General features: G+C 35.8%; 2 protein-coding genes across 7 annotated transcripts in view; one reads left to right on the forward strand and one right to left on the reverse strand.

The window, feature by feature from the left end:
* Window positions 1-26,896, reverse strand: ANGPTL1 (angiopoietin like 1). Of its 3 annotated transcripts, XR_009730034.1 has the most exons (6): window positions 26,466-26,896; window positions 20,583-21,428; window positions 6,273-6,466; window positions 4,865-5,135; window positions 2,042-3,534; window positions 1-350 (listed from the first exon to the last, which is right to left on the reverse strand). XR_009730034.1 is itself a non-coding variant. In XM_061383324.1 (5 exons), exons 1-5 carry the CDS (start codon window positions 26,473-26,475, stop codon window positions 3,347-3,349), a joined length of 1,509 nt encoding a protein of 502 aa, XP_061239308.1. In that variant the 5' UTR covers window positions 26,476-26,896; the 3' UTR covers window positions 1-3,346. The 3 variants fall into 3 exon arrangements, 2 of the variants coding, with proteins under 2 accessions (XP_061239308.1, XP_061239309.1); XM_061383324.1 differs by having other exon boundaries at window positions 1-3,534; XM_061383325.1 differs by having other exon boundaries at window positions 1-3,534; window positions 20,583-21,424; window positions 26,466-26,847.
* Window positions 1-27,708, forward strand: part of RALGPS2 (Ral GEF with PH domain and SH3 binding motif 2) — a 163,105-nt gene that overhangs the window by 93,813 nt on the left and 41,584 nt on the right. The window lies entirely within an intron of this gene.

Consider the following 27,708-nt stretch of genomic DNA (forward strand, 5'->3'; position numbering starts at 1 on the left):
AAATCTTAAGTAACATTTATTTGCAACTTAATCCCATATGCCCAACATTGTACACTTTACATAAATTTTCTAATTTGTTACAACAGTTTATAAGTGATATTATTATTCATGTAAGTGAAAAAACCTGAACAAGGGAGGTTAAATTGACTTGCTCTTAAGATATGCATTATAACCATTTCATTTATAGCTCCAAGAAAGCATTATGGAATTATATTAATATTTTAGAAATCTGTCTTTAGTTTTAATTTTGAGTTCATCTTGAAAACTGAGCTTATTTTTATGGCTTCTTTAAGGAGAGGTCATGCCATCATTACGTAGAATCATTCTTTTCTTACTTATTTTCTCAGACACTAAAAGAATAAAAAAATCATTAGGATATAATCATCTTTAACTTACTATTGATTAATTCAAGTATATAAAAATCATATCACAGTAGTACAGATTTACAGGTAATTTGAAACATTTTCATAGTTGTAGAAGCTTTTACAGTTTTCTTATATGATTACCAGTAGGAGTCCTAACAAATATAATGCCAAAAGAATTAGCACTCCTTGACTCATAGAGTCAAGTGAACATTAAACTGAAAATCTGATCTTTACACTCACACAGGCTTGGAGCCTGAGGATGAGTTTATTAGTTCATATGTACTTAATTTTAGAGATGTCAAGGTTCCTTAATATTGACAATGTCCCATTGAGTGGAGGATAGAGTCTAAGTCATTTTTAGGATAAGCTTCATTTCATTTATTAAAAATAACTAAACATAAGTAATCCTTCTATAAACCAGCTCCAAGTTTATAGCTCAATGTTACTGAAGGTAAGGCAACCACATCTTATTCCCGAGTAACCTATAAAGTGGCTAGCTATCAGACCTTGCCTACCATACATGCGACTTAACCTAATCGCTCACAAGATTCTCATTAGGCTGAAATCTCTTAGTATGGCTATTCCTTTTTTTATTTTTTTGGCTGTGCCACACAGCATGTGGGATCATAATTTCCCAACCAGGGACTGAACCCTAGCCCCCTGCATTGGAAGCGTAGAGTCCTAACCACTGGACCACCAGGGGAGTCCTTTTTTTTTTTTTTTTCTTTTTTTTACTATGGCTGTTCTTAATTTTTCTTATGGCCAATGCTCTTTACTACCTGCCGTTAACAGGTGACATAGCTCTATTAAGTTTGCACATGAAGATCGTGGATCAGTGTAATTTTGTGCTGGAAAATTTGGATATTGTTTCTTTTAGCACGTGGGTTACTCACTCTGTGCAAGACACCACATGATAGGTAATGCAGAAAGTATATAGATGAGCAAGAATAATCTGGTAGTTGAAGTCTACTGAGTCCTTACTAGTATCAAGCATTATTCTAAATGTTTTACCACATGTATTACCTCATTTGATTTTCACAGTAACTATATGAGCTAAGTACTGTTGTTATCTCCATTTTATAGATATGAAAACTGAGGCAGGAATATATAAATTGACCTCAGGAATATCTAAGTCTAACACATGTACATAGTAGATTTGAGCCACAAAGCCAAGCAGTTCTGCCTTTAGGACCTATGCTTAGCCATCATATAATAATTGCTTCCTACTCCTTGATCTCGAGGAACTCAGTTGCCTAAGTTATTGTTAAGCTTTCCAGGAACTTTAGAGCAGAGCTGTATCACCTCTCTATAAAGGAGGGTATAATGAACCTGTGGGCAAGGCGCTGTGAGCATTCAGTAGTCTTCCAGTTTGTATGTTGACTTTCACATGATTCTCGTGTTAATAATATTCCTCTTCTGTGAAAATTCTCTGAGACTTGTCTTTAATAGGGTTTTGGATGTGTGAGTGAAATGCTGTAGTTCTGCAAATAAATGGAATGCCCTCGTAAAGTTTTATTCAATTAAGATTTGATAAAATGATTAGATGCCTAATTTCTCCCAGAAATTTTCTAGTGGAGTTTTCTGGTTCTAGGGGTGGTGGAGAGGGACTTGAAAACATTCCAAAATGACCAGATAAAGCAGGAAATAACATTGCTGTCAGCTTGATGTTCTCTTACCTTCTTTCACCAGAAGTTTTGAGATGTGGCAGAGCAGAAACATTGGACTTGATGTTGATGGATTAAAGTTGTGCAGATAATTACCTTCAGTTCTGCCTGGTTGAGCAAAAGTCTCAAGAGATTCCTCTAAAATTTTTAGTTCACAAATGAGTTAAGGGAAGATCTGCTCTAAGCAGAACATATTTTTAGAAGATAATTATTCTAGAAGATTGGTAGTAAAGTTGTTAGTTGCAAAGATGAGCTAAAGACACACACACTGGAATTAGCCATTTGGACTACTGAAACCCCTGTGGATTCCATCCTGAAACTGTTGAATCTCAGTATTGGAAAGATATCTAACAGCTCGTTGAAGATGTTTTAGTCCCACCCATCGGTATGCAGTAATGCTTGTAAAGCTGTCCAAACTTTCTGACTTGACTAGCAGATAAACTTTTTCTAAATAGTTAAGATCAGTAAATTAGGGAGGGAAAAGTATTAATAAATAAGCTTAGAGTTGTAATTCAGTTCTGTAAAACCATTGACTCACCAAATATTCTGCACGTTTGTAATATCAATGTTTTACTGATATAAAAACATAAAGTAGATTTTAGGAAATTTTGGTATTCATACGAAATCATATGAAGGTAACATTGAAAAATTAATTTGTCTATTTCTGTTTCTATAAATTGGCCATTTAAATACTGTAAACATTATTTTTGTTTTTAAAAAATATGTATCTTGTAGATTTCTTCATTCTGAAATTGACATAAAATATATTGTCAAGAATTCAAGTTTAATCATTTCATGTGAAAGGCATAAACTCACTTTGAAATAACTTTTATTCAATGCAAATTGTTGGCAAAACTAGAGTTTTTTCTAATTTCCTGTCTATATTTTTTATAAATAAAATGTATGATGTTGCTGAAATCTTAAAATTATTTTTCCATTGGAAGTTACAGCATTCTCATAAAGGCTTTAAATAAATTGTTAAAGATCTTGACATGTATTGAATTTTGATTTAAAATAAAGCTAAAATTTGTTTTACGTTGTGACAAATAATTTACATTTTAGAAAACAAACTTTGGCTGTATTCAGTCAATAATATTTTTAAAATAACTTGGATTATAGATGCAGATAATCTTCTACAGTATATTAAGGGAAGATGAAACTATATTCATAAATCCCCTTTTATAGTTATAGTAAAAATTCACTTAAAAAACTATATCTGTAGAAATGAATTGTGCAAAATAATACACATGTAACATTTACATTTTTAAGAACTGAAAATTAGAGTTCTGTGTCATTTAAATTGGAGACTGCGTCTCTTCAGTCAATAGGCTTGATCAACATCTGAACTGCTCTCAAGGAGTATGAGCCACCTCGGTATTCGGCCCAAAATATCCCATCTTGGTACTTGCTTCTGTAATGGCCTCCTCTGTACCAGACTCCATTGAGATTCGAGTGTGCACAGGCATTGTACCACCATCCTCCTTTATGGAAGTGGGCGCAGTTTCCTTTGAGGAAAAAAAATACAGACATCAGAGTAAAAGTTTCTTCTAAGTGTGGTACTCTGTAAACCATCAAAAACCTACTCTACTTTGAGAACAGTTTGAGTTTTTCTTACTGATTTCAGTTAACCTTTATCTTCACAGTGGTGTTTTTTCATTTATCCTGTTACTGTTGCTTGAGTATCAACTACTTGAAAGATCACTTGAATTGCCTTTTTTATTTTGCTCTTTGCTTATTAGCACATGGTTTTTTTGTTGTTGTTGTGAGTGATTTTCTTTGCTGGGAGGCAGGGTAAATAAAATGCAAGTAGTGTTTGTATGTAAGAGAGAAATGGGAGAGATTGGGAGGGAAAAAGATATGGAGTTGCTAAAGAGAGTAAAGTTGGGTAAAATTGATTTTTAAAATAGCAAAAAAATCTATATCTAAAATAGTACTATTAACAAATCAAATGAGTTTCTGTAAATAAGGCATATATTATGGTCAAATCTGTCTTCCTTTTTCCTCTTTTGCCAGAGTGAAATAGAGACCTGTGTGCTGCTTGCCATAGAACTCAATGTAAAAATAAATCAATTTTCAGGAGATATCGCTTTATCAGAGCCAGAAACCTAGGCTAAAAAGGCAAAAAGTGTGTGAAAATTAAATTAAAAATTACATTATGTGGATGACCTAATTGAGTCTTTCTAAAGAGAATATTTCTCCTCTGAAGAAAGCTTTTCTGCAGTTCCTGTACCCCCTGCTGCAGTCATCTTGCTAGTCGTCTTTACCAAAAAGTGCCTTTACCCCATGTACCCAAATGACTCGCTTCCTTCACTCCCTTCAGGGCCTTGTTCAAATGTCACCTTTTTTGTCCAACCCACGGAAAATGGCACCCTCCCTGTTCCTTGTTCAGTTTTACTTTTCCTGAAGCACTTGCCACCACCTGAGAAATCATTTTGTTTACCTCCAGAAAGTAAGTTCCCAAAGGGCAGGAACTTTGTTCACTGCTGTGTTCCTCAGAGCCTACAACAGTGCCTACCACATGGTAGGTGTCCAGTGGGATTTGTTAGCAGTTGTAGGCAGTTGCAAGTTTATTTCCAGATGACTATGTTTTGTTTCCCATCCCACCCCATCAGGTTAGAACAGCAAGACCTTGTTCACAGAGTTCACGCTTTGCGATTGCCTTAGAGAAGAGCTCCTAAAAAGCTGTTCCTTTTAGCAGGTTGTATTCCCTTTGACTGAGTCCAAAACAACTTTTCTGAAAAGACTTCAGTGGCATATACTTTATAACTGGGTTCTATTTAGTGCATAGAAAGTGGTGATCCTGCAAAGAAGACGCATCAGTTTTTTCTCACTCACCTGCATACATATCTTTATCTCTGTCCAGAGTGGTGAACTGTTTACCATTATGCCACATCATGGAATCCCCAGCATTCCCCTGGTAAGTCCCCAGACGCAGTCTATAGAATTCACTTTCCGGTTCCAGGCGGAAACTGCTATATTCTGCATAGACTTTTTTGTCACTCCAGTCTTCTAATTCAATCAATAACTTATAATTATCTTGATTGCTAAGCAAGTAGATATTTTCCAGTCCAAGCCAATATTCTCCATCAATGTTTCCAAATCCTTTCTGTTATTAAACAAAGAACATGCATACATGAATGAGTGTAGAGATAGTAAGCATTTTCTAGATGTTTTAAACACCTGATAGCTTAAAGATATTGACCATTTAAGTGTTAATGTAATCTTCCATTTTTGTAGATCACCTGTTCTACTGAAGTCCCACGTAATCACTTTGTTTTGTTTTGCTTTCTCTCAATTTGTCAGCATTTATTTGCACAACTAACTCCAAAGTCTACAAATAAGATAAAAGCAGAATTGAAATTATTCATAGAAACTAAAAATATTAACTAGTATACTACCCAGATCCTCGAAAAGCATTCCTGATTTCTTTCATACTCATACAAAGAAACAAATTTTTGTTCTAAAGGTATTGTCTCCACCATAGTCAAATAAATAATACATCTAACATTTTTTATGATACTCAGCAAAAATGGTAATATCTGTTTTAGAACAAATTATCTTCTTTAGCTCTATTAAAAATAAAATTAGTAAATGTAAGATGATAAAATAGTAATCTTCAAAGTCCTGTTGGAAAATTGTAGGTTAATGTTTGAAGAAAGTAACAAATTAACTATCCTATTTCCATAAATATTTGCCATCGCAAGTATGCAGCAGAATATGTTTGATAAACCTGATCTTAATGCTAAATGTATTTTCAAAGAGGTTGTGTTCTTTCACTTGTTACTTGTTTAGAAATGTATACAATTTCTCACATGGATATATTAATGTCTCATTATTATAAGCAATAATACAGAGTATAGGACTTCCAAAACATGACCTTTTTTCTAAGATTGTTTACCTCCGATTAAATACACTTGATAATGGGTGCAGATGTGGTCATGAACAAAAAAGCAGTTGTCTTCCTAGAAAATGAAATTAGGATCAATCTTTGCAAAGAATTAAATATATGTGTAAATCATCCAGACTGAAAGGGAACATTTTAAAGTACATCTTTAGTTTCCTTTTTACATTTTAATTTTGACTTGAAACCAAAGATGAGGATTGTCTTTTGGACAAATGCAGATAATGAAAAACATACGAAGAGCAATTTTTTAGCTGTGTATCTTATTTGTTGCATAGAATGACTATTCTTGCAAGAGCTGCTTTGTCTACCTCTCCCCCCAGGGCTGAATCACTGATTTACCTTATAATTTTCCCAGTTTCTGAAGAAGTTGACAGAGCCATCTGTTCTTTTCTGAATAACAGTCCAACCCCCGGGATCCAAACTGTTCTCACACCATAGTTGCATTGGTCCATTGCTGTTTTCAGGTTTGATCATATAAATCCCACTGACTGAATGTCCAGCGTCTTTTGCATGCTGACAATCTTTGTATGGTCCTGTAATTAAAATTTTGGTTTGGCTTTGATTGCCAGGAAACTTAATAGGAAAAGAGCCATATTAAAGTAGTTTTTAGTCAAGAGTCTTACCGTTGTATCTTTCTTTACAGATACCATTTTTAATGTATTGTGTACACAAACCTCTAAAAGCTAAAGAAACTAAATTTTTTTTAAAAAAGCATCTAAATAAAAGAATTACCCTCCCCGAGTCCCACTATCTGGAACATTAACTTGATTTTCCACTGTTCTTGCAAGTCTTTGTCCAAATACATCTATTTTTTGTATTGTTATAATTCTGACACTTATAGAAAATTGTATTCTTTTTGTTTCAACAAAGGTTTCCATGGGACTACAGCCTCCATTCTAGCACTTACAGTAACTGTACGACACAGTCTTTGATGTTGATATATCATGCTTACCTCTGCCACTAGGCACTGAGGTTTCATCTGATCTTTGCTATTATAAGTAACACTATACATAGTGTCTTCTTTTTGACTTCATTTTTTCATACGTATGAAAATCTTGCAGGATTGATCTGCTAGATCAAAAGTGTGTGAACAGTTTTACAGTTTTTCATGGGGTCCAATTTATAGTTACCAAAATTTGATTTCAGTGGATCACACTAGTCCCTTGAGATACTCAGTGAAAATGGCATACCACGGTCAAGTAAGTTTTAGAACTGCTAAGTATTATATTACCCTTTCAGAAACACAGTATACATTCACATATGAAAGACTGAGAAGCCCTGAAATAAACCAGTCTCCCAAGCTTATGGAATCTTTTAAATTTTTTCCTCATACAACAGTTCATAAGAATACATTTCAGGAATGTTGGCAACATGCCTTTCTAAAGTGTTGTATCAATTTATATGACTAACAGTAATTTTCTTATTTAATCTACACAGTAACCTTCTGATAGTTTACAGATGTTCTGTAGATGAAACAGTTAACTGACTAGTCTTTAAACCCTAGACTTAAGCCCACTTTTTTCTAATCCCAGAACCCATGCTCTGAACTGTTATGCTACAATTGTTCCCGTGTTATCTCACAGTTGTATGAATTCACTCCCTATTTTTTAATCCACTGATAAGTTCTTCATATATTTTAAAATGACAGAACATTTTGTGAAATCGTTTGTAGGGTACCTGACTCTTGAACTTGTGATTTCCATATTTCTGATCTAAAGAAAGATAGCATCTAGTTTACTGAGCATTCTTCAGTTTCACCCTTCTCCAGTGTTTTGATGCTTTGAATTTTTTAATAAGCATGTCAAAATATTAAGTGATTCAGAAATAAGAATTACCCTAAAGATCAACCCTAAGTTACCCTAAAGAACAACCAAATGAGTATAGAAATGTCAGTTGTCAAATTTTATATTTTACTAAAAATTTTTAAGTTCTGACATGTAGAATTTTTAGAAATTGTGTGAGAGTTTAGTCAAGTAAAATTCATACAAGAAAATCTGTACTGTAATGATAATAGGATTGTTGAAATTTTGAGGAATGTGTTTTCTGTACGATGCCAAGTATGTACAAGGTCCCTTATGGGGCCTTATTGGGGTAGAATTAATCTCATTAAATAAATAGTTACACAGCTACAACATTAGAAGGGTTTCTTAGAAACTGTAAACTCTTCCCTCTAGATTATCCTTAAGGATGGAGACTGTTTTTGTTTTTCTTCTGACTTCATGTCATCAGTGTTTGAACTATTAAGTTCAAACTTAATAGTTTGTTAAGCAAATGAATCAGAGTTGCTTTCACATTTTGAATACAGGGAAATTGAAAACCACACGCAAAAAGAAGAGATGATCAATTTCTCTAGTCCATATTTTTATTGTGTTTCATTGATATTTCTCTGTTTCGGGTTTTTAAAAATTATAATGACTGTAAGCACTACTGATTGCTACTAAAAATTTATAGAAACTGGAAATACATAATGCTGCCTTTCTTGGGTTATATTTATTTTAAGTATTAAATTTCTTAGTTCTAGAGCTTCAATTAGATTATTTTTTATCATTTTTATTTCTCTTCTGAGATTCCAGTCTTGCATTTATTATGGACATAGTTTCCTTTAAGCTGTAATAACTACTTTAAAAATTCTTGTTCCTTCTATTTCTAGTTTGTTGAGAGCTGTTACCATGAATGGATTTAGGATTTTGTCAAGGCGTTTTATTTATCTACTGACATGATGATATGGTTTTTCTTTTTTATTTGTTAATATGATAAATTCTATTGATTGTATTTTTAGTGTTAAGCCAACCTTTTGTTCCTGGGATAACCTCAACTTGGTCATGTTATATTATCGTTTTTATATATAGCTTGATTTGTTAAATTTTTGTTAAGAATTTATGTTTTTATAGTTGTGAGGATATTGGTTAGATTGTGAAAACTCATAAATGGTTTCTTAAGCTAGGGAGGGCTCTTCTAAAAATAATGTTTTTCCTTTTCACACTAGCTGTAAATTAGATCACGTTCCATTTAAATGCAATGTGAATTATTTTTACCTATCTACCTTCTCAGTTATTGAATTTAAATTACAAAGTATTCATAGCCTTTAACACAGTGCTTAATAAAATAGTCATCATCAGTAACTTAGTTCCCTTTTCTTCTTTGTTGCTGACCTTTACACATAGTAGTAACTTATTTAATAATTTAAGTAGCTTGTGTAATAAATATGTTTGTTGTATTAAAAGATTTAATGTGGCTATTCAGAGTTGAATGTACACTCATTTCTATTATAGAAAAATAATGTATTCCTGAAAAACCTCATGTTCTGCAAAATCATGCACTAAAAATAACAGTTAATGTTAGCTCTTAGCATACTTTGTGTTCATCTGCAGTTATTTGTGGCACAGAACATTACTATGCTTGGATAAAATCCCATGTGAACCAATTTGACCACTTTGTTTCACTGATGTTATTCACCATTGTTTTTTTAACCAGTCATGTATGAGCTACTTCACGTTACAGAAGCATGCAAGTCAAGTCAGAGAAGGGTAGAGAAGTTTAAATGAAGTATGATTTCCAGATCCAGTCTTAGATTATTTTGTGCAATGCATGGTAACGTGTTTTATTTATTTACTTGTGGGTGAGAGCTCTAGTTTTTATATCCAGTTTAACTGTGTATCTAGCTTAACTCACTTCAGTGCTCAAATATTTGTTGAATTAAACGATTCCTGGCAGCCACAGTGGTTTCCTTGGTTCTGTCTTTTCTGCATCTGCAATAGGCTGGAGACTGTGTTAGGCTCCAGGGATAGAGAAACAGCCAGAGTCCAGGGGGAAGTGGGGAAAGAAGACTCCACTATATCCTGATGAGTCCTCCGATCGGCCGCAGGGCGCACAGGAAACCTGGCTGAGAACTAGCTAACCCAGACTTGTGGGGAAACCATGGTGTTGGCTCCATCTGCCGAGGCATGGAGAGAAGAGAGCTTGATGAACCAGGAGAGTTAGAAGTTCAGCATGAGATGTCTGTGGTGGAGGGTGGCTCTTAGAGCTCTTGAGGTCTGCTGCAGGGTTGAAATAGATGTCTTCAGTCTGAGAATGCAGTTGTCATAGTTGTTTACAAAATTAACCAGATTTTTTCTAAGTTGTCACTTTCAGAACGGTCAAGAATATCTGAGGAACACTGCTTTTAAAACTTGTATCAGTATTATAGTTAATGCACACATGAAGTGTTTTTGTTGCAGTACATACAAATCTCATTTCGTAAGTGTGCTTCTTCTGTGAATGTCATCTTTGTAAATGTTTGCTCTGTACTCATTTGAGTATAATTTTGACAGTTTACATTTTATATTCTACTATATATATTCACAAGTTGGACTTGCATTAGATTATTGGAATTGCTGTAAAACATTTATAAGCATTGTTTGGAGTCTTGACAGAATTTTTGTAGAATGCCATTTGTCTCTCTTCTGCTATTTAATAGGCCCTCAGATATTTAAGCAAATTGGGGAGTTCCTGGGTTTTCTAGATCCAGCTTTGATTTGATAAGATTTCAGTTTATGCAAATTTAAAATTATCTTCAAAACCCACTTTTTTGTAGTGAGCTTCATGTTTGCAGTTTGGATGCCTGTTATACTTGGTTGATATAAAGGCTTAGGAAAATGTGGTAGAAATTTTTTTCTGATACATGTGGATAAAATTAGCAGTATTTGCAGCTATTTTTTTCCTCCTCAGTAAAGCTAATAAGTATCAGAATTTAGTGTTTGTTTATATTTATTTTTATAAATAAACCATTAACCTGTCTTAGCCCAGTGTATACTATTGATCTTGGCAGAAATATTTTCTCATTATTACTTGCATATCTTATTTATTTTCTGCTATGCAATTAGATTATAGATCATTCTTATATTAAATGTTTTACTGCTTTCTCTTTACCATAAAAAGTGCTTCCCAGGCATTCTTAAATGACTAGTAAAGAAGTACCAGCTTTATTTTTGAGAGGCCAGTTTCCCAGTTTAACTTGCTGGTTTGTGTAGTATCAGAAATTAATTTATCTATGATATGATTCAGGAATTTGTTATTAGTCGTTTACAGGTATAGACTAGGAGTTCCTTTCTTCCAAAATAGGAATTTTATTACAACCTTTTGCTTACAACCTCTTAAAATTTTTTATTGGAGTATATATAGCTGATTTAGTGTTGTGTTAGTTTTAGGTATACAGCAAAGTGAATCAGTTATACATATACATATGTCCATTCTTTTTTTTTTTTAGATTATTTTCCCATATAGGTCATTACAGAGTACTGAGTAGAGTTCCCTGAGCCATACAGTAGATTCTTATTATTATCTATTTTATATATAGTAGTGTGTGTCTGTCAATCCCAGTCTCCCAATTTACCCCTCTCCCCCACTTTTCCCTCCTGCTAACCATAAGTTCGTTTTCTACATCAGTGACTTGCACTGAGTAATCTTGAAATAGTTGTTTTCTATGATGCAGTTGGATTCTTCTCAAAGCGTGAAAATGGAATTCTGTACATTGAATCTGAAGTCTCTTTCTTCCTCAGTTTATTTGGTGATTAAAATTTGTATAAGACTAACAAAGTCCAGTTAATAGGTCTGATTCATCATAGAAAAATACCAAAAAAAAAAAAAGAAAGAAAGAAAAATACTGACCAGTCATGCCACATATTTCACAACATGTATTTTTTTATGAAGAACCCATGTTTTGAACAGAACAGTGTGTTGAAAAAGACAAGAAGATTTCATACTTTGAATAGCACCTTTACTGGAAGCCATCTTTATTTAACATACCTGTCCTCTTTCTATAAAGAAACTGTTTAATTACTTGAGAGGTAAATCCTTTTCTTTTTGTTGTTGAATTTCTCATTAATTTCCTTACTTTGTCCCAGTACTGTGTTTTTTGTGATAGAAGAAGTAGGACGAAAGGGATAACCAACTTAGAACTTTCAGATAACTGGTCAGCAAGTAAAATCTTTCGACGAGTAAATTTTTTAATTGGGTTGAGTTAAGTATAAGATAAATATATTTAGCATTTCTGGAATGGGAAATTTGAGGCAAATGCCTTCTAAAGTGATAATAGATTCTTTCTTGTAAAAATATGAATTACTTTGTTTATTAATCTATAAGCTTAAAATGCAGTTAGCAACCTGAGCTCTTATATTGAAGTTACTTAAGAATATACATGGCATCCGGTCCCATCACTTCATGGGAAATAGATGGGGAAACAGTGTCAGACTTTATTTTTTGGGGCTCCAAAATCACTGCACATGGTGACTGCATCCATGAAATTAAAAGACACTTACTTCTTGTAAGGAAATTTATGACCAACCTAGATAGCATATTCAAAAGCAGAGACATTACTTTGCCAACAAAGGTCTGTCTAGTCAAGGCTATGGTTTTTCCTGTGGTCATGTATGGATGTGAGAGTTGGACTGTGAAGAAGGCTGAGCGCCGAAGAATTGATGCTTTTGAACTGTGGTGTTGGAGAAGATTCTTGAGAGTCCCTTGGACTGCAAGGAGATCCAACCAGTCCATTCCAAAGGAGATCAGTCCTGGGATTTCTTTGGAAGGAATGATGCTAAAGCTGAAACTCCAGTACTTTGGCCACCTCATGCAAAGAGTTGACTCATTGGAAAACATTCTGATGCTGGGAGGGATTGGGGGCAGGAGGAGAAGGGGGCGACATAGGATGAGATGGCTTGATGGCATCACTTGCTCGATGGACGTGAGTCTGAGTGAACTCCGGGAGTTGGTGATGGACAGGAAGGCCTGGCGTGCTGTGATTCATGGGGTCGCAAAGAGTCAGACACTGAGCGACTGAACTGAACTGAACTGAAGAATATACCAATTGTTTTTCATAACTGGTTAATAGAAGCGTACTTCAGCCCCTTTGCTCAACTAGTCGTCCTCGTTAATTTAGTTTTTGTTGGTTTAAATGTTAATATAAGTATTCCACTGAAACCAGCTGCATTTTTAAAATTTACTAATGGGAAGCATTATAAATAATTAAATTGAAAATTAGCTTATTACTTACTAAAAAGCATGTTTTTAGTTTCTAATGACTGTTTTTCAAACTTAACTTTATTAGATTGCCTTTTATATTCCCATACATGGCAAGGCATATATTGGAAATTACACTCCAAAAATATACGACAGGGATGGTCAGAGCATACACAAAGCTTATTTTCATTTGTATCACCTCATTTAATCATCACAACAAGCTCTTACAAAAGAAGCAACTGAGCCTCAGAAGAGCCTTGCCAGAATCCAGATTTCCTGGTATGCAGGTCTATTCTCTAACATACTATGAAGGAACTTTCTCAACTTCATTTACCTACAAGGAATGAACTTATAAATATGCCATCTGTAAAAGGAAAGTGTCTTCTTTTATTAAAGACTATCACCAATGAACATTACCAGTTAAGAATTTTTTGATAGCAGTCTGCCAAATGTATAGTTACATTCCCAAACATTTTGTTTTTCAGGTAGAGGGAAAGTAATTTTTCTGGGGATTATTTATTGTAAATGAACAAAAATATTCTGTTTTTTGCCATAAGCTCATAGTAAGTTTATTCTCCTGAGGTGCACTTTTCTTATAACCATTTTAAATGAAAATATAAAATTGCCTGTCATTAAGATACCTTTTTAAAAATGCTGGTAAGATATATATAACATAAAATGTACCAGCTTAACCATCTTTAAGTATACAGTTGAGTGGCATTAGTACATTTTCATTACTATACAATTAATCTCCATAGCTCTTTTCCTCTTGGAAAACTAAAACTCTGTACGCATTAAATAACAACTCAGCATCGTCCCCTCCCCCAGCCCCTGGCAGCCACCATTCTACTCTCTGTCTCTCTGAATTTACTGTAGATACCTCACATATATGTAGAATAATTGTATAGTATTTGACTTTCTGTGATTGGCTAGGACACTTTTTAAATATACATACACGTTATTCATTTAAAGGGTTTAGAATGACCATGTACCTACATGTAGAGGGCAGTAATATGAAATTCTTGGTGCCAGGAGCATATGTGAGTTCAGCAATAGACATCCATGTTTGCCCTTTTTGTTCAAGTACCCAAACAGCTGACATATTTTCCAGTCTGACATAGGAATAATATGAACAAAGATTTTAGCACATTACATATAAAGAAAAAATAGCAAGTCTGTTGTTGCTTGTTGTAGTTTATATTTGGTAAGAATCACAGAATACTAGAACTAGAAAGAGGTATTAGAGTCTTCCAGTCCCACCAGTACTTGTACAAATGAGAAAAACAGGCAAAGTGACTTACCCAGGGTCAATAACAAAGAAAACAAGTTTCCTTAATTCTGTGCAGTTTCCCTTGTAGCTAATTAATGTCCTTGAGTTTCAGAGACCAACATTTACAGAAAAAAATAAAAAGTTAATGTTTGCTTAGAACAACAAATATATAATGAATAACAGAAGAAGTTATGCCCGTGCTTCATTTTTACATTAAGGATTGGTTTATTTGGGATATATACACCATTATTTCTTTTAAAGCAAGTCTGTTTAATGGGACCTTTGATATGCTAAATCCTTAGCATGAGATTTAACTCTCTAATACTGGATTTTTTGGCACTGCAGCTCAGTGTCTAGTAAAACCTAGAGCTGATGTGTCTCATTTCCCATAGGCATGCTTAGTGTGTCATTGTCTGAATATGTGAATTATCATTTCTTCCAGAACTGGCGATAACCATCAAATTAAGATACTCCATGGCAGTCATCCCCATATTTATGTGATTATACATCCCATCAGTTAAAAAAAAAAAAATTCACACACTTCAGTTATGTTTATTTATAAATTATATGTAAAAATTACTGATAAATTATATACATTAAAGGCTTAGACAAGACATCTATTTTTAAGAGAATATAAAGTTTTTTCTTTATATGTCCAGGTGATCATTCCATCCACATCATTCCCTTGAAAATCAGAGGGCATGGAGATCTTAATAATGATCATCATTTGCCCAATTTACTGGTTCACTAGCCTCTTGTTTCTGACAGTTACAACATAAAATGAATGACTGCAGTAGAGTAGAATGTGTTAAAGTACTTTCATGAAGGTCTTTGGAATGACAGTTTTAAGAAGCTCTATAAAAATATAATATCAAGTTAATCAGCATTTATTTAGCATCTGCAAAGGACACAATATCCACCTACCATGAAGGAGCTTACACTATAGACTGAAGGCATTTATGTGTGTATACATAAGTACTGTGTGTACATGTGAAGATACCTGATAATTCAGCAGTGAATATAAGAAATATCGTGTCTTTGTTATAGAGTGTAGAGACATTCGTGTAGGAACAATCACTTCAAGCCTGGGGAAGTCAAAGAGGCTCTCAAAGAGGCTTCAAGGAGGACTCACTTTTGTTTTGTATAATATTGTAGTCTGAGCCTTACAATTTGAATTAGGGAGAATGCATGGAAAATATTTAGAAGACAATGAGTTGATTTATTTTATTGAAGCAGATGGTTTTTGTGAAAGAAATCAATAGAAGGAAAGCTAAAGAAGTGGGGTTGATTCTTTTGAGGAGGATATTAATCTTCCCCAGGCTAAGCAAACTGGATGTTTTCTGTTTGTAGTAAGGACCTGCTGGGCAGGTGTGTGTTGTGATCAGGATGGAAATTTGAGGCAGATCTGTTGGCAGTGTAGAATATATTTTGGTGGAAAGAGAAAATGGAGTTAAAGAGATCAGTTGGCAAGCTGTTTTACAATTCTCAGTAAGAATAATGTTTGAGTGCCAGGTCCATGGTTCTAATGGCTCCTCACGTGTGGTAAATACTGTTGTTATCCCCACTTTACAGATGAGGAAACAAACACAGAGCAACCCTTTCCACCCAGCTAAGGTCACCCAGCTAGTAATCCAGGACGTTTTTGTCTACTCTCTGCTTTCACAGATAATGTGGATCTAAGTTAGAGTTCCGGTTCTGAACAGAAATGAGGGACACATCCATGAAAGACTGAAAAGCAGCACAGATACAACTCAGTTGACTCCATGCATGGGACAGGAGGGAAGAGTCAAAGATGAGCCAAACAGATTCTGAAATGGGTGGTAAAATACACCAAAATAGAGAAGTCAGAATCCATTTACCTATCAGTTTCATTTACAGAAATTTATTTCCTAAAAGTGTAATTTTAAGGATAGAAATGGTATGGACCTAACAGAAGCAGAAGATATTAAGAAGAGGTGGCAAGAATACACAGAAGAACTGTACAAAAAAGATCTTCACAACCCAGATAATCACGATAGTGTGATCACTCACCTAGAGCCAGACATCCTAGAATGTGAAGTCAAGTGGGCCTTAGAAAGCATCACTACGAACAAAGCTAGTGGAGGTGATGGGATTCCAGTGGAGCTATTTCAAATCCTGAAAGATGATGCTGTGAAAGTGCTGCACTCAGTATGCCAGCAAATTTGTAAAACTCAGCAGTGGCCACAGGACTGGAAAAGGTCAGTTTTCATTCCAATCCCAAAGAAAGGCAATGCCAAAGAATGCTCAAACTACCGCACAATTGCACTCATCTCACATGCTAGTAAAGTAATGCTCAAAATTCTCCAAACCAGGCTTCAGCAATACGTGAACTGTGAAATTCCAGGTGTTCAAGCTGGTTTTAGAAAAGGCAGAGGAGCCAGAGATCAAATTGCCAACATCCGCTGGATCATGGAAAAAGGAAGAGAGTTCCAGAAAAACATCTATTTCTGCTTTATTGACTATGCCAAAGCCTTTGACTGTGTGCATCACAATAAACTGTGGAAAATTCTGAAAGAGATGGGAATACCAGACCACCTGACCTCTTGAGAAACCTATATGCAGGTCAGGAAACAACAGTTAGAACTGGACATGGAACAACAGACTGGTTCCAAATAGGAAAAGGAGTACATCAAGGCTGTATATTGTCACCCTGCTTATTTAACTTCTATGCAGAGTACATCATGAGAAACGCTGGGCTGGAAGAAGCACAAGCTGGAATCAAGATTGCCAGGAGAAATATCAATAACCTCAGATATGCAGAAATATCAATAACCTCAGATATGCAGATGACACCACCCTTATGGCAGAAAATGAAGAGGAACTGGAAAGCCTCTTGATGAAAGTGAAAGAAGAGAGGGAAAAAGTTGGCTTAAAGCTCAACATTCAGAAAACGAAGATCATGGCATCTGGTCCCATCACTTCATGAGAAATAGATGGGAAACAGTGGAAACAGTGTCAGACTTTATTTTTCTGGGCTCCAAAATCACTGCAGATGGTGATTGCAGCCATGAAATTAAAAGACGCTTACTCCTTGGAAGAAAAGTTATGACCAACCTAGATAGCATATTGAAAAGCAGAGACATTACTTTGCCAACAAAGGCCCGTCTAGTCAAGGCTATAGTTTTTCCAGTGGTCATGTATGGATGTGAGAGTTGGACTGTGAAGAAGGCTGAGCACTGAAGAATTGATGCTTTTGAACTGTGGTGTTGGAGAAGACCCTTGAGAGTCCCTTGGACTGCAAGGAGATCCAACCAGTCCATTCTGAAGGAGATCAGTCCTGGGTGTTCGTTGGAAGGACTGATGCTGAAGTTGAAACTCCAATACTTTGGCCACCTCATGCGAAGAGTTGACTCATTGGAAAAAACCCTGATGCAGGAAGGGATTGGGGGCAGGAGGAGAAGGGGATGACAGAGGATGAGATGTCTGGATGGCATCACCGACTCGATGGACATGAGTTTGGGTAAACTCCGGTAGTTGGTGATGGACAGGGAGGGCTGGCGTGCTGCAATTCATGGGGTCACAAAGAGTCAGACATGACTGAGCGACTGATCTGAACTGAACTGAAGAGTATAATTATAGAGGGGAAAAAAGAACAAGGTTAATTTTTAAAGTTTATGGGGGGAGTGGGGGAGAAAGACCTGAAGATTATTACCAAAGTGTTTTCAGAAAGTGAAAGTGAAAAGTGAAGTCACTCAGTCGTGTCCGACTCTCAGTGACCCCATGGACTATAGCCTACCAGGCTCCTCTATCCATGGGGTTTTCCAGGCAAGACTACTGGAGTGGGCTGCTATTTCTTTCTCCAGGGGATCTTCCCAACCCAGGGATTGAACCCGGGTCTCCCACACTGCAGACACGCGCTTTACCATCTGAGCCACCAAGGAAGCCCATATAAATAGGTTCTCATCTCTAGCTTCTGACCAGAGCTCCAAAATTTCTGTAATTTCTTAAAAGATAAATGTACTAAGGGCATCTTATGCTCTAATGTACACTCCTATTACTACTGTTAACTATAAAGTAGTTCCTCAGAAGTAAACTACAGTAATAGTTTACTTCTGAGGATTTGGATATTCCAGAAGCATTTTTAAAAGTTTGTTAGTATTTTCTAGATTTTCCTCAGTAATTATTGTTTTTACAATAATAATTGACTTATTTCTTAAAGCAGAATGCTAGTTCAGGGAAAGATTGTTTTAGGGTCTAGTTACTAATTTACGTATTCATTCCTCAAGCATGTATTGTAGTGCTTACAATATGCGGAATACAACAGCCACACCTAATCCTGGCTAGATGTTTGAGATAGAAAAATGAAAAGACAGTTTACTTTCTTCCAGAAATGTTCAGTCTAACAGGGAGACAGACATGCAGACAAATAACTTCAGTGTAATGTAATGGAAAAAAACATGTTCAAGGCATTGTCAGCAGTTTGGGGAGGGAGACTTCTAGATACATTTGTTTAAATCTGAGTAGGTATAACAGTTAAGACACTATTTTAGCTAAGCCTTGAAATCTACCAGGTTGGACAGATAAGCTGAAAGAAGGCATTTCAGTAGAGGAAGCAGCAGCATGTGAGATAATGATCCAGGTGCAAACATCCAGCTTTGGTTAGAATCAGGAGGGCGAGCTCCATGCCGGAGTTATCTGAGCAGTGGTGAAGCTTGTAGCCTTGAAGGAGTGTGAGACCACTAATAAAACAGAACATCTTCGAGAAAGCCTTTAAGTCATAGGAGAAGGAAGAAGATGCCAGTGAAGGACCTAGAGAAGTAGGAAGAGTTAGAGTATTATCATCTGGATACCCAAGAAAGCAGAGATGTGTGAATGGTCAGTGATGTCCCCTGCTACACAAAGACACGAGCACTTTGCAATGTACATACTTTCAGTCTTTTGTCTTTTTTCTGTTTTTTTTTTTTAATTATTTCTTAGTCTACATGCAGTCTTTTGTCCTCCCTTTTCAATAAGTGAATAAACTACAATTAATTTTTTTCTTTCTTTCTTTTTTTTTTTTTTTTTAACTTTTGGGCCTTTGGGTCTTTCCCTTTAAGAAAACAAGTCAATTTGTAAAAAATTCAGGAGAATATAGCTTATGAGAAATTGGATGTATGTGTAAAATAAATGTATTCAGAACGTTAGCAGTGAGCTTACTAGATGGAAACAAAGATGACTTATTCATCTTTTTGTGGCAGACACCTTGATCAGTGACTGATAATGAATGAAAGGAGGAAGGGATGGAATTAGAGGTAGAGATACTAGGATCAATCCTCAGGATTTTTGTGGATTGAAGACTTATTTATATTTACATGGTTACAGGGTATTTTAGCTTTGAAAAATAGGTGAGGGGGATACCTTTTCATGGGCTTTCCTGGTGGCTCAGATAGTAAAGAATCCTGCTGAAATGCAGGAAACCTGGGTTCGATCCCTGGGTTGGGAAGATCCCCTGGAGGAGGGCAGAACAACCCACTCCAGTATTCTTGGCTGGAGAACCCTCATGGACAGAGAAGCCTGGCGGGCTACAGTCCATGGGGTCACAAAGAACTGGACTAAGCTGAGTGACTAAGCACAGCATACTTTTTCTTCTTCTTGAGACTGAGAGCAAGAAGCCTGGGTTTTATGCAAATGTTTTCAAGACAGGAAAGCACAAGGAACCTAGTACTAAGTATCTCAGCACAGCAGCAGAAGGTGGTGCATGTGCTGAGAGTGGAGCTAGGAGGAGGTTAATGCTAAGCTTCGGGAGATACTATTGTTGTTTAGTCGCTAGGTCGTGTCTGACACTTGGTGATCCCGTAGACGGTAGCCTGCCAGGCTTCTCTGTCCATGGGATTTCCCAAGCAAGAATACTAGAGTGGGTTGTCATTGCCTTCTCCAGAGGATCCTCCTGATCCAAAGATTGAACCCACTTCTCTTGCATTGACAGGTGGGTTCTTTACCTCTGAGCCACCAGGGTAACTTTAGGAGAGTGAGAACTAATTGTTACACATTCCTTCTGAGGAAGATAATGATGAGAAGAACAGCAAGAGGTAAATGAAAGGGATGTTTAGCAAATGTGAGGACCTAGCTGGAGACGGGTAGGATGGCATAGAGGTTAGGAGTGGATTGTGGACTCATTCCTGTCTCAGTGCAAATAATTTAGATTATAAGAATTTGGATGAATGACTACTTTTCCCACAAAGTATACTGTTTCTAGAAACTGTTAAGACTGAGAGATGTATTTAAGAACAATTTCAGGTTAATAGAAAACAAAATCAGAAAATTTAATATTCATGTCAAATTACATCACCAAAATGAAGGATAGGCATGTATTACGAGCATTATTTCATAAACCATAAAACATATTGACCTTGTACTTCCATTTTTAGCAGTAAGAGGTAACTCACCTTCATTGATGAAAGTTACCGGTGGTATCTTGAGAGGGCTTTTGGTGGGAGAAGTAACCAGATCCGGTGGCGGCATTAAATCTCTGGGATAGCCTGGATCCCTCTGTATCTCATTGCCTCCCAGCAGACCAGGAGTGTACTGATGACTGTTAGGGATGTGCTGTGGCACGACCTGGACGAGAGGAGGAGACACATGGGGGTCCTGTCGAGAAAATATCCTCAAGCACTGTTCTTCCAACAAAGTGATCATCACAGACTGGTTATTGACCAGATCAGTCAAGGAAGCGTATTTCACCTCCAGTTCCCTGTACCTTGTTGCCATCTTCAACATTTCTGTGGTGACATTGAGGATTTTATTTTCCAACTGGGAAAGTTCAAGTGAATTATCCCTCTTTCGGATAATCTCATGCAGCAGTTGCATATAGAGCTGAGTGACTCGGGAGTTCATGTTACGGCTTTCTTTCCTCAGCAGCTTTACCTCATTGACAATGTTTCCATCCACATCCACCACCAACTGCAGGACGTCTATCTCCCGCTTCTGCTTGGAGAGCACATCCTTTAGGTTCTCAAGATCCATCCTGGTGATCATGTCTTTAATGGTACCTGCATCTTGCCCTTTGGTATTGACACATATTGGCCCTGTTATTTTTTGTTCAGGTACCAGAAATGTGTATGAACATTTCTTTGCATCCTCTTTACCATCTGTGGCGCGAGGGTATCTCCTCTGGGTTATTTTTTTAATTTTGAACTGTCCTCCTCTGCCATGTCCAATGCCCATTAGTAGGAAGAATAGCACACTTAGGGTCCAGATAAAAGCCTTCATTTTGAAATGAGGTTGTATGCTATCTTTAAAAAAGAAAAAGCAAACCAATGAAGGGAAGAAGTAGAAAATAATTAATATTAATCTACTTTTTAAGTCAGAAATCTAAAAAAGTAAGGGAAAAACTGAATATCTATTGGTGTTAATAAATGGGGCCAGAATTAAAGTTATTAATTTTTAAATTCCATATTAAGTGCCTTCCTATTTGTTTAAAAATTAGGTTTCAGAGAAGAGCTTTCCAACTACCATCTTAGGTAATGCGTTTTGTTCCCCAGCTCAGTGAGCAGATCTTGGTGTCCCTGTTTTGAGGCATATGGTTAGATGCTCTTGGGGCTTTTGAGACCCTAGTAAGACACTTCTCCTACCTTTAAAAAGCTCACTGGTTGTCTTAAGGCTCGGAAAATGGTACACAATGCCTGTAAAAAATTAATTACAACATTCTTCTCTAACTAGTGTGAAAGTTGCTGGTCAGTGTTTTTTCTTTATATTGTATGTTTTGAATTAATTTGACCTTCTCTAATAAGTATCTGTTTTATCTGTCAAATTAAAGAAACATTTTTAGACAAAATGTAAAACCAGAATGTTTTAGCATAGTAGTTTTTGCTTGTTTCATAGTATGTCCTTTTGGTATTGGTGACAAGTTTGAGAATGATAGCATGCTCACTGTGGGTAATCGTGTTTCCTAAATCATATTCCTATATATGTTCTAAGTTTATATATGATTCAGCAGGTTCATTCTTCTAAGAGAAGTTCTACTGAACTGCATTTTTGTAAAATATTAATAACTTTTTATAACCATTACCAAGGAAAGAAACTCAACTGTAGTTGAATCTGATCAGTGAAAAGTGCCTGTTTAACAACCATCTCATATCATCTAAGACTTCTCTGCTCCCATGGGCATGTTGAAGGCCAAGGCCACACAAGTAGGTAATATTAGAGCCAGGTCTAGAATCCAGGTTCCCTGGCTCTTTAGTCAGTGTTTCTAGCAGTGGCACATAGGCTGAAATGTGTGCTTGGAATGTTGCACTTCTGCTGTGAAAGATAAATGCTTATTTTTTTATGGTATAATCGATAGAAACACTCTAGAAAACAGTAAAACTAGTTCCAGGAAGCAAAACTGCTTCCTTTCTCTTTCATTACCTCCCTGCAGAGCAGTAGCAGTTAGAATGAATAGGATGTATCATCCTGTCGTCAGTATAGCCCACCGTGCTGCAGGATAGCCCACCTTCCTCTCTTATAAACTTCTTGTGTGCTGTTTTTGAAGGATGGCAGTGGATATACCAAGAACTTTTCTATCCCATTTTCCACCCAATTGTTTTTTGATTTGGGAAGCCAGGTCCCAAATGATTTATGATGCTACTAATAAATAGCAATGCAGCAGTAACAGTGGGTCATTTTTATTGGGCGTGCCAGGCATTGTTTAAGCCTTTTACATGCATTAAATGATTTTACCACAGCCCTCTGAGGTAGGTTATTACTATCCTCATTTTCAAATGAAAAAACCTGGCATCCAGATGTTAAGTATCAGTACCTCACCCAGAGGCACACTGCTTTCTAAGACATGGAGCCAGAATTTGAACCCAAGCAGAAGACTCCAGGGTTCATGTTTTTCATTAACAACTGTATCATATGGCAACATATTCTGTCCTTTTTTCTATCACCAACACTACAACAATCCTTTATATTTATGTAGTGCTTAACTCATATTAACTGTTTGCATTCACAGCAGCACTGGGATGTAAACATACACCATTTTGCAGAGAATAAGCCTGGAGAAGCTGAAACACTTAGATGGGATTCAGATCTTCTACTCTTACCTCTCTAGACCTGTGACTTTTATCCTAGTCGGGTCATAACTGCAGAGGAATCTTAACTTTGTGTTCCTTGTCTTTCACAGTCTCTTCCTGGTTTGTATCTCTTTACGTTGACCCCTTACTTAATTATGCACGAGTACTTGTGGATCAGTTTTATATCCCAAGCTTTTCTGCTGCCATTCCTTTCCCTCCATATGTATTCTATCAGTTGATAGTAACATGTCTGACTTGATTATGAATCCTCCTAAAATTAAAGGTTGTATCAATAAAATATGGACTCTTCAACTAGAGTCATAAAGATGGCCTTCCCCTTTATAACAGGCTTCCCTCATAAAGATGACTACTACTTTCTAAAACCATGTCTACTTCAGTGTTTTCGAATGAGTAAGGTTTGCAAACTGGAGTGATAATGAAAATAAAGCAAAGAATGGATGGAGTGCAGGGAATTCTTTTTCCTTTATTAACGTAAGATAGGAGGGATGAGCATAATAATATTCCATATTTGTGTCCGAGGCCTTCTGTTTGCTGACAGATAGCCGGAAGCACCCTTGGATGAGTACTTTTCATTTTTTGTTTTCATCCTTTGCCTTCTGACATCAGTTGAAAATTTAGACCAAGTTTCATTTATTTTATTTAAAAAGGACTTTAGTTACTATATTGGAGTTACCTGTACCAAAAACCAGTAAAATGTTTCTTGTTATACTTGCAGATTCATGGGATTTAGATATGGTTTATTTTTAAAACTGCAGACAGTAAAATAGAAGCCATCAGCCTCCTGGGTAAACGTACAGCGTTTCTCCTGTAGTTAATGCAGCCCTTGTTCAGATGCACTCATTTCTTTCATTTCAATAATGGAATGGAAACTCTTAGATCATAGAAAATCATTTTATCTAAGTAATCTACTATGAAAAAAGCTACCAAAACAAGGAAAATTCAGAAAGTACCGTGAAACTTCAAAACATGTAGACTTTTCTGAGCAGTGTTCTGATTGAAGGTCTTACATTCCTACCAGACACAGATTTGTATAGAACTGAGAAGCATATAATCCAACTCTGTTGGAACTTTGTATCGGTGTTGTTATGGAAGAACAAAAATGTGAAAATACAAATCTAAATTAAAATAGCCATAGCTTCCTTTTGCTGTATTCTGCCTTGGCTCTTTGTGGGTTCCTGTACAATTAAATCATACGGTGAATCACCATCTACGATAAGAGAATCTGACCTAGGATTAACATTTAAAGGGGACAACAGAAAGTTTATTTAAAAAAAAAATAAATACAATTTCCTTATCCTTTACAAAAGTCATGATTTCGTTGTCACCTAAAGCTGAATAAGGAGCCACATTTCTTAAGTAGTAGACTAGCTACGTCATGAGTAAAGAATGAGTTTTTAGAATACATTTACTGTTACCTTTTATGAAAACATTCTCTCATTTAATATTTTCCCACATATGTTCAGTTTTAAAAGTGAAAGATCCATAAATCTGTGTTACCTCATAAAACCTTTCTGTATATGTTAAAATTTTCCTAGGCCCCACGAGAATGTTGTAAATTAGTTACAGTATACTTAAGTTTAAATCTATGTCTGCTTGGTTGTTTTTAGGGGGGAAAAAAAAGCCTTCCATGCTTTGAGTTAATTTTATTGGTACTATTTCTCTTCACAGTTGCTACATTGCCAGTTAGTAGGGAGAAGAAATGAAAGCAAAGATTTGACTTCCTTTCAGATGGTAAATGCGTAGAGGCATTTAACTGGCAGTGTCATGCCCTGAAAACAGCATGAGGCAATGAAATTAAATTTATGAAGCACTGAAGATACTGTAGATAAAGAACTTCTAGATTGTGAATTATGTTCTGGGAAGAGCCTCAAGAACGATTTCATCCCCTGGAGATGTTTAAGAAAGGGATAAATAGTTATCTGGGTTTCAGATTAAATGCTTGCTTAAGGCTTCCATAAGAACCAAGGTTTAATTGAAGTCCTGTACTTTGCATAGCGGCAACAACAGAAAAGAAAGGGATGACATATTTCTGATTCAGTATTTCTTGGAAATTTTATCAGAATTTCTTATAAAATATGTTTAACAGAGATTGTCCCAGTATTTAGAGTTTTGAATCTTTAAGAAAAGGACATGAAAGTAAAGTTGAGGAAATCTTACTTAGCTTTACCATTTTTTTGCTTGTTGAAGATTCTTACCTTGAATTTCTTTGGTTTTTTAAAAGGACAGAGAACCCCCAAATCATAGCAAACTTAAGTGTCTTTGGTTTTAAAGCTCATTGTTGGTAACTAGTAATTTTATTTTTAGTCTAGTAACACAATTAAACAAAGCTCCTAGATAGAATATTTAAAGAATTGTGTTCGTTGACCAAAATTGTATTTGTCTAAAAGTATTACATACTTTTGGTCTTTGAATTATGTATGTAAGTAATTGTGTCTTCTGGGTCCTTACTTTCTATTGTTAACCCCGGCCACTTATGCAGTGCTTCTGTCACATTGTATTCCTTCTTAACTATGCTCTGTAAGATTTTAGGACTACTTAATGTATCCATCGCTTTGGTTTGTCACATAATTCCGGTTGTAGCAGTTTTAATTTTTGTTACCCAAGTTAAAGTACTGTTACATGTAAACTTAGAAACTACTTAAAAGTTTGAGTTTTAGCAAGAAATACCATAGACTTATTTTAAAACTCTTATATTTAGGATTACTAAATACTAGGTTATATTTGGTTATGCTGTGATTGGGGTATCGTTGCAAAGCCTTGCAGTTAATTTGATGTTTTCTTAATTGTGTTTGTAGCTTTACTTTAAGATATTTTAACAGTACATGTAAATCATTAGCACACACACTGTAGCTGCAAAGACAAACTAATCATGTTTACAACTATTTAGTTTGTATCCTTTTGTTTTTATCATTGTGCAATAAATCTTATACATTTAACTTTAATTGTTAAAATTTCTAATGTCACTAAAGCACTTGTTTTTTGAAATGCAGAATGTATGTACATCAATCTATAAACATACACACTAAATACCATTAAATTGAACCTCAAATAATTCATTAATCATCACAAAGTATATAATGACCAGTTTTATCTAAAGTTGCAAAACAAAACCTTTTCCAGATAAGCAAATTGTAGTATGTTCCAAAAGTCTTTGATTAATAAGAGATTTTGACATTTCTACTACAAATATAAAACAATTACACATTTCAGCATACATAGAATTTTAAAATAAAAGTAAAAGAAATATTAAAATACCTTTTTGCATCTGTTGATAAAGCAAGCCCAGAAACTTGCTGCTCTTACTCTTGCTTTTAAAAATCAGAGTAGACGTTTGTTCGTCTGTGACTTTAATGGCAACTGCATTTTTGTTTTGGACCGTTGAATCCAAGCTGTAATAAGGAGCTTCTTTCTTCTTACAGCACTAATCAATTGAATTTGACAAGCCACCTATGTAATTTTAAGTAGTAGAGTGGAAGTTCCTGGTCTGCGGGCTGTCTTTAATCCAGCAGAGAAAGCATTGTGGCTTTGCTCTGTCTGCCACATGGAGAAATGCAGTAAAACCAGCTGCAGCTGACCCAGATTGTATATACAGTACCCTCGAATAGTGATTCCCTCTCTTTCTCAGGAGACTCAAGTTCAGCCCACATATTACGTCACCAAAAATTTGCTGGAGACTAGGGGGGAAAAATCTCCTTAGGATTTCCTCTCTGTAGCCTTAAATAGGGGTGGGGGTAGTGGCATCAGCAGGAGGTTGAACGCCTGCAAACAAGGAGAGACTGTGTGCAGGTTGAAGGAAGGGCACCATCTGGAAACAAACTATCATAGTTTAGCGGGCAATTATAAAACAAACATGTGAGTCTGCTGCAGAGATCTTTTAAGTTGAATACTGAAAAAATAGTACTCAACTTCACTTAGAAGTAGTTGCAGGCTGATGAGTTTGTTTTTTTATTACAAAGCTTAGGAGTGAGACTCTGTTCTAAAGAGGCAGCCTCCTAATTAGCCTCCTAATCCTAATTAATAGAATACTCTTTACAGCCTGGAAGAATTTTTAAACATTTTACTAAATTTGCCCATTTTAGAAGGTTTTGAAGTTGTAAAAAAAAAAAAAACCTGGTGTGTATTTCTAAGATAAAACTGCTCATTATATATAATTATCAAAAATAATTGAAAAGCTAGGTATAAAATTCTCTCAGAAATTTAATATTTCTTAAATTCTAATGTTATATAACTAAATTCTGATGTTACATAATGTCACTTCCTCCTAGTCTGCAACATGACCCCACTTGTCTGAATACAGTTATTCTTATTAGTTTATGTTGTGATTTAAAAGCAAACATAACCCTGGCCTGAGTCTTAGGGGAAAGAGAGAGTTCTGAGCCCCCCATTGGCTGTGGGAACTTAGACAAGTCACTTTACTACCTCTGACCCAATTCTTCTGCTATGAAATTAGGGAGCTGCTTAGAGAATTAGTAATTGTCAGGTACCGACTATGCCTTTT

This window comes from Bos javanicus, chromosome 16 (genome assembly GCF_032452875.1).
Source record: "Bos javanicus breed banteng chromosome 16, ARS-OSU_banteng_1.0, whole genome shotgun sequence".
Taxonomy (NCBI): domain Eukaryota; kingdom Metazoa; phylum Chordata; class Mammalia; order Artiodactyla; family Bovidae; genus Bos; species Bos javanicus.

Bases quoted from the DNA above. Each gene is read 5' to 3' on its own strand.
- ANGPTL1 (XM_061383324.1), bottom strand. The intron at 5,136-6,272 runs GTAAATCAGTGA...GTTTAATAACAG, and splicing joins GAAACTGGGAAAATTATAAG to AAAGGATTTGGAAACATTGA. The intron at 3,535-4,864 runs GTGAGTGAGAAA...TTTTCCTCAAAG, and splicing joins AGATAAAGATATGTATGCAG to GAAACTGCGCCCACTTCCAT.